We start from the raw sequence: 6,000 nt of genomic DNA, 5'->3' as shown, positions 1-6,000 counted from the left end.
AGACTAATAATTGGAAAATATGGTAGTGTATAAATTAAAAAATTTAAGACAACCGAAACTCAAAAATTTGGGAATGTAAAAATTCGGTAAAAATTCGAGTAAACTCCGGAATTCAGTAATGTATAAATCTGAAAACTGAGAAACCTTGGAAATTACGAAAATGTGAAATTTACGTTATTCAAAGGAAGCATACATTGCTCCCGTGTGTACAATTATCAAATATCATATGGTACGGTAGATCAGTAATACCGAGAAAAGCCGCGCCGTGAGTCAAGTGACGCGCCGTCTAGTCACGTGATGTAGTGGCCATGTGACCGGCGCATGGAGGCTCGTGATTGGTCGAATGGCGGCGAACGATCACATATAGAGTGGCACGAGGTAAAAGCCGTAGCGCAAAGCGTCAAGCGAGTTTGAGTGAGCTGGTTCCGTGAATGACCTTGATCCTCTCGTGAGTTCTGTGACAATCCTGTTCGTTCAAGCCAAATCCGCCAGTCCTAATCGAATCTTCGTCGAAGAAGGTTATCCGAACGGTTTTCACGCAGCACAAGGAGACGACCATGAAAACCCTCAGTGGCGTATTGTTCGTGGCAGCGTGCCTCTTCGCATGCGCTCACAGCTTCCCCGGTAAGTACATTATGTACTTTGTTTACAATAGACGAGAAAAGAAACGTTGGCTGTTGTAACAAGAAGTGAAAAGTTCGGGCACGAATAGCGCGTGTGTAAAGGAACAATTTGTTCGAAAGTAATTACGGTGACAGATTGACCCGCTCTCGTTCAATCGTTACTATTGTTTGTCTTTCGAAGGTCCCTTTAGAATTAGTTTTTCTTTGCTCCGCGACGAAGTTAGACGTACGTTTTGATTTCGAACTGGTAATTGCGCGTTTTTTTCCGGAAAAGCGGACGTAAACTAAGCGGTCGAATTCCTTGGCAATTGTTAAGGTCATATTCGTGATCTTGTCGCGTGACAGCTGAGCAAATGCTGCTCCCAGCGAAAGGAGCATGCGTGTACGACGGGGACAAATATATATGTAGATGAGGGTTGCAGGGCGCTCCGAAAAGTCACGTTCGTTAATCAGAACTTGTTTGTTGTGTACAGAACGTTCAGTTGACGTTGCAATTTCGTTTCCATGCCGTTTGACTATGAGAAACTTCTAATACCATGATGAGATCTTAATATGATATTTCTCGTGCGCAATAGAAGATATTATCCGGGTATTAAGCGGTGAAATATTCACTAAAAATAGCCTCACGAAACAAACCGGTTCAAGGTGTCGGATGATTCATCATAACAATTGTATGTATTGGTTTCGTGATTCAAAACAAATCTTTAAGTCGAGATAGATCAATCTGTCCGTGTCGACATCAAATTAAAAAATATTTTTTCCCTTGTTGCGAATAATGGATAGCGTATTGAATACTTATCGCTTGTATAATATACGTAATTATGCGTTTAGAAACTTCTCGAAACGTTTATAACAAACGTCAAGGATAGAGATATGGTAGTTGAGCGACTTAAAGTGAGATAGCCCCGTTTGTAACGACGTCTTTTAAACATTCTACGTTTATCTAGCCTATGAATCTTCCGTTTCTGAACATGCAGGGGCATGTATGTACATACGTTTGTAAATGGACTTAACTTTTCGCGTAGGGAGCGTTTCCATGCCAGAACAAAGCCATCTTGCTATAAAACTTCGCGAATCAAGAGCCTGTCGTTGTTTTATGCAGTTTTATGCGGAAAGTTGTACGCTAGATAGCCGTATGCACAAAACACTCATTTCCTCTCGTCCGAGCTATACAAACGGGAATATTGCCAATTGGCATACGGCTGTTTTATTTCCACACCGGTATAATTCGCGTGCACGTCTTAATATGGCGTATAAATTAAGGTTATACCTGCACTCTAAGAGTTTAATGTTTTGCTCGTTCTATATGACGCGGCGTTCAAGTCGTGTTAAGTATAGCATTTAACACTTCCATTAACGATAACTTTTTGTTGCTTTTCTAGAATTGTAGCTTTTGTAGGACTGATAGCCGGGTGTAGTAAAAGTAATTTATAGGTGAATATCGCAATGTTTTGCGGCTGAAAAAGCAACTACTAACTTAATGATAATCTAACGATTTCTAATTTTAACTACGGTATCGTGTAAATTATAATTATTAGTGACAAATGTCAACAATTTAATACTGTAATTTGTATTATTTATATTATTAATGATACAAAGTATTCGTATCAATTAATGGGCCAGGGATCATAACAGTCGAGGCCCTTAGAAAATCAATCAATCAATCGTATCAATTAATAGTTACTATTGTTTGATGATCTAGATATTGTATGCAGCTTTCATTAGCAGTAATGCAACTTATTAAGTACGCAATTTCGTCAATTAAATATCTAGTAGTATTTCGACTAATTTTGAAACACGATTTACTGAAACATTCGTAAATTGCAAAATGAAGACAAATTATTGAGAAAATGTGCGGTTATGTTTGACCATGGCAATCAGAAAATGACACGGTCATTATTGTGGAAACGATCACATCTAATACAATATAATGATGTAAAGATTATTAGAAATCAGCAATTACTATAATTAAAGTAATTGCTTTACATATGTACTAACAATATGTACGTAAATAATTATTTAATATAATACTTCAGTTTGCAACTGCAAGTTATTAGTGTGCTAAAATTAAAAATTAATGTAATTATTAATTAAGGATATTGTCATGATTCCTTTAATGTAGTAATGTTTGTTAAATCGAATTATTAATGTGTATTTTATATAATACTTATATTTTTTCATTTTAATAAGTAAATTAAATATGTACCACCAATTTTTGATCATTCCAGTCAACGTGTGATTAAAGTAAAGTAAAATAAAAAATAAAATGATCTAGAGAAGCAGATGCTTAAACTGTTGTTATCACTTAATTACTGATTCGTGAAACTTCCCATAATTTGGGTTTAATTGTTTACTGTTATTTGCAAATGTGTGTATTATATATTATAACCATTGTTACCATAATAACAGAAAAATGTTATGTTAAAACATTTAATGTTGTTTTTAAAATATTAAGTCACATGACACTTTTTTGAAATCTCAAAAAAGCATTCAATACAATATTTACGCATTTATACAGTAATTATGTATTTCGGTGGTTGGGTGGCTGACGGTGGTAGTAAACTTAATAGCATAATAAATAAATATTTGTTAATTTACCATATTAATAGACTTTTTATATAATCGACATTTGTACAAAAATTCGCATTGCAGTAAAATGGAACTATACAGATTAAATTATTTTTTCAAACAGTTATTTATTGTTCAATTGTAGAAAGTTTCTACATATTTTATCCACTTGTAAGACCAAAACAAAGCATGTAACATACTTAATAAAATTGAAATATATGTAATTAAATACATAACAGTATTCAGATCTCAAAACATTCTTCTTTTAGTGTATTATACATCAATTACAATAAATTTTGCAATTTGTATTATAATTAAACAATGACAAATTTTATATGAAATAATTTTATCTAAAGTAAGCAAACATCAAATTACTTTAAATAATTACAATAAATTTTACAATTTTCGCAATTTTTATTGCAATTAAGTAATTACAATGAAGTGTTACGAAATAATTATTTCTAAAATATCTAAACATCAAATTAATCAAACAACGGTCGTTATAATAAACAATTAATTTTTGTGGTTGTAACAATTTTATCGATCTAACAGTTACAGTAAATTTTACATGAAATAATTTTTTCGAAAGTAATTAAACATCGAATGGAGATAATAGCCATTGTAAATAGAACCTGTATATTGAAAATATTTGTGAGATGATCAGTACCTTGCTGTACTTCGATCTCTTTGGATGTAATGAGATAGTTCTTAAAGCATCCAGTCTCTGAATTCACTATGAAATTTACTTGGACCGTAGACTTTGCTAATTAGCGTCGGCGTCGTTTTTACTGGGACGGAAGAGCGGGGAACTCGTTTAATTGGTGCCGTTTCGTTCCGAAGATAATTGTTCGGATGAATTTCTGTCGAACTCGAGTTTACTTCATGTAGTTTTGATCCAACTTTCCTGTCAGTCAAGATTTGTTTCGCCTGCTTCAACTTCCTCGGACGCACTCAATTATTTAGCGAATGTAGGTTGAAGCGTAGTCGAGAGTCTTGAAAAATTTCATCTATTCTCTACAATACTTGTAGCGTTGTAATCGAATGAAAACCAAAAGAGAATAATAGAAATTGATGTGACGAAGAACAATTGTCGAATGAAAACCAAAAGAGTATAATAGAAATTGATGTGACGAAGAACAATTGTGTCTTGTCCTTGATATTTAGATGCCGTTGGTGTCCTTGAAGTGGCGAGATGAAACCGTGGCGTTATATAATTAACACCTTACTTAACGAAAGCCTATTAACCCTTCCGTGACTAACGCAACATATACATACGTTCTACTAACCTTTTTTGCCCCCGCACCTAACGAGACGATAAAGATCGAATTTTTTTCTACCCATCATGTGACAGCACATTCAATAATGCATCTCATGAACCACTTTGTAGTTCACGACTTTTCACTTCTAATTTTATCACTTTTTGTACCTTTATTCAATTTTTTTGAGAACAATAAAATAAACCTGTTTTTAATGTGGCATTAGCTGACATTGTACTCTAGCAAACTGATGTTGTTTGTATTTAGTAGTATTTATGAAAGGACATTTGTATATATAATTTTGCAAACATACTCGTAAACGTAATAAGTCAGTTTACGAACTTTGGATTAATTTATACTTAACATTGTCGTGCATAATTGATTTTAATATACAAGATATCTTGTGTCGCTTCTTTGCAATGAAATGAACTGTCGTAACAAACTGCAAGTTTGAATAATAGTGTGAATGCAATTATAATAATCTACCTGCGATTTTCATCATAAAAATTTTACACAGCTATTTTGCACATAAATTTAATTTATCGGAACTGAAGGTAAGATTAAAATAACTCGAGTACTTTTTTAAATTTAAACGTTCACGACAAATAGAGAATATTATACATTTTAACTTTCGATTGTAACGAATGTTTTAAAAATTATGAATTTAAACATTAATTTATTGCAACTGAAGTTAAGATTAAAATAGCTCGAATACTTTTTTTAAATTTAAACGTTCGCGATGAGTAACGTATGTTTAAATTCATAATGTTTAACATTCGTTACTCATCGTGAACGTTTAAATTAAAAAAAGTACTCGAGCTATTTTAATCTTACCTTCAGTTGCGATAAATTAAATTTATGTACAAAATAGCTGTGTAATTTATTTAACGATTCATCTGGTTACATGCATTCAGAGTAATTTATAGACCGTGTCGTATTGTATTCAACTGAAAACTTCTAAATGTTGGTAGCAAGGCGTATTGTATGTTCTTTCAATGACTCACTGTGACCGGAAGTGACTGAAAGACTTATTTCCTACGTGTGATCAGAAGTTGGCTCGAGTTGTTTCTTGGACTGCATACAGGTGTCCGATGATTCTACAACATAATTAATGTGCAGTGTAGTATTTTAAAATTGAACAATTAAATTCATGACTAAAAATGAGAAAGAAAATGCTGGAAATTCTTTGTTTGAAATAGAAGTTAATTTTATATCTTGACATGTCATCAATAGATTAAGTTTAACTTTATTTACTTGGATAATTTAAATTTATTTATAGTACTTTCATCGACAATAAGTATTACGGATTACGAAATAAATATAATTTAATAAATATTACAAGAATAAATCAATTAAATAAATACTGTTAATTTAATCTCATACTATTGCAATATATTAGTAGACTTTTATTTTAATTTTATTTTAAAAAATTTTTGTTACAAGTAGTTTTGTATTCTACTCATCAGATATGTATGACAATAAAATCAGAGCAATAAGATGATATGTATTACATTTAATTATATTAGTAATTACATTTCACTACATTGATTAAG

General features: G+C 32.2%; 1 protein-coding gene across 1 annotated transcript in view; it reads left to right on the top strand.

The window, feature by feature from the left end:
- The first annotated feature begins 403 nt into the window (after window positions 1-403).
- Window positions 404-6,000, top strand: part of LOC100879009 (virus-induced RNA 1) — a 100,328-nt gene continuing 94,731 nt past the window's right edge. The window contains exon 1 of the mRNA XM_003704630.3: window positions 404-624. Within this exon, the coding sequence (XP_003704678.2) occupies window positions 558-624 (67 nt within the window). The 5' untranslated portion in view covers window positions 404-557. The remainder of the gene's footprint in view (window positions 625-6,000) is intronic.

The sequence above is a fragment of the Megachile rotundata genome, chromosome 2 (genome assembly GCF_050947335.1).
Source record: "Megachile rotundata isolate GNS110a chromosome 2, iyMegRotu1, whole genome shotgun sequence".
Taxonomy (NCBI): domain Eukaryota; kingdom Metazoa; phylum Arthropoda; class Insecta; order Hymenoptera; family Megachilidae; genus Megachile; species Megachile rotundata.
Note: the sequence above shows the minus strand (reverse complement) of the source record. Positions and strands in the feature narration are given on the sequence as shown.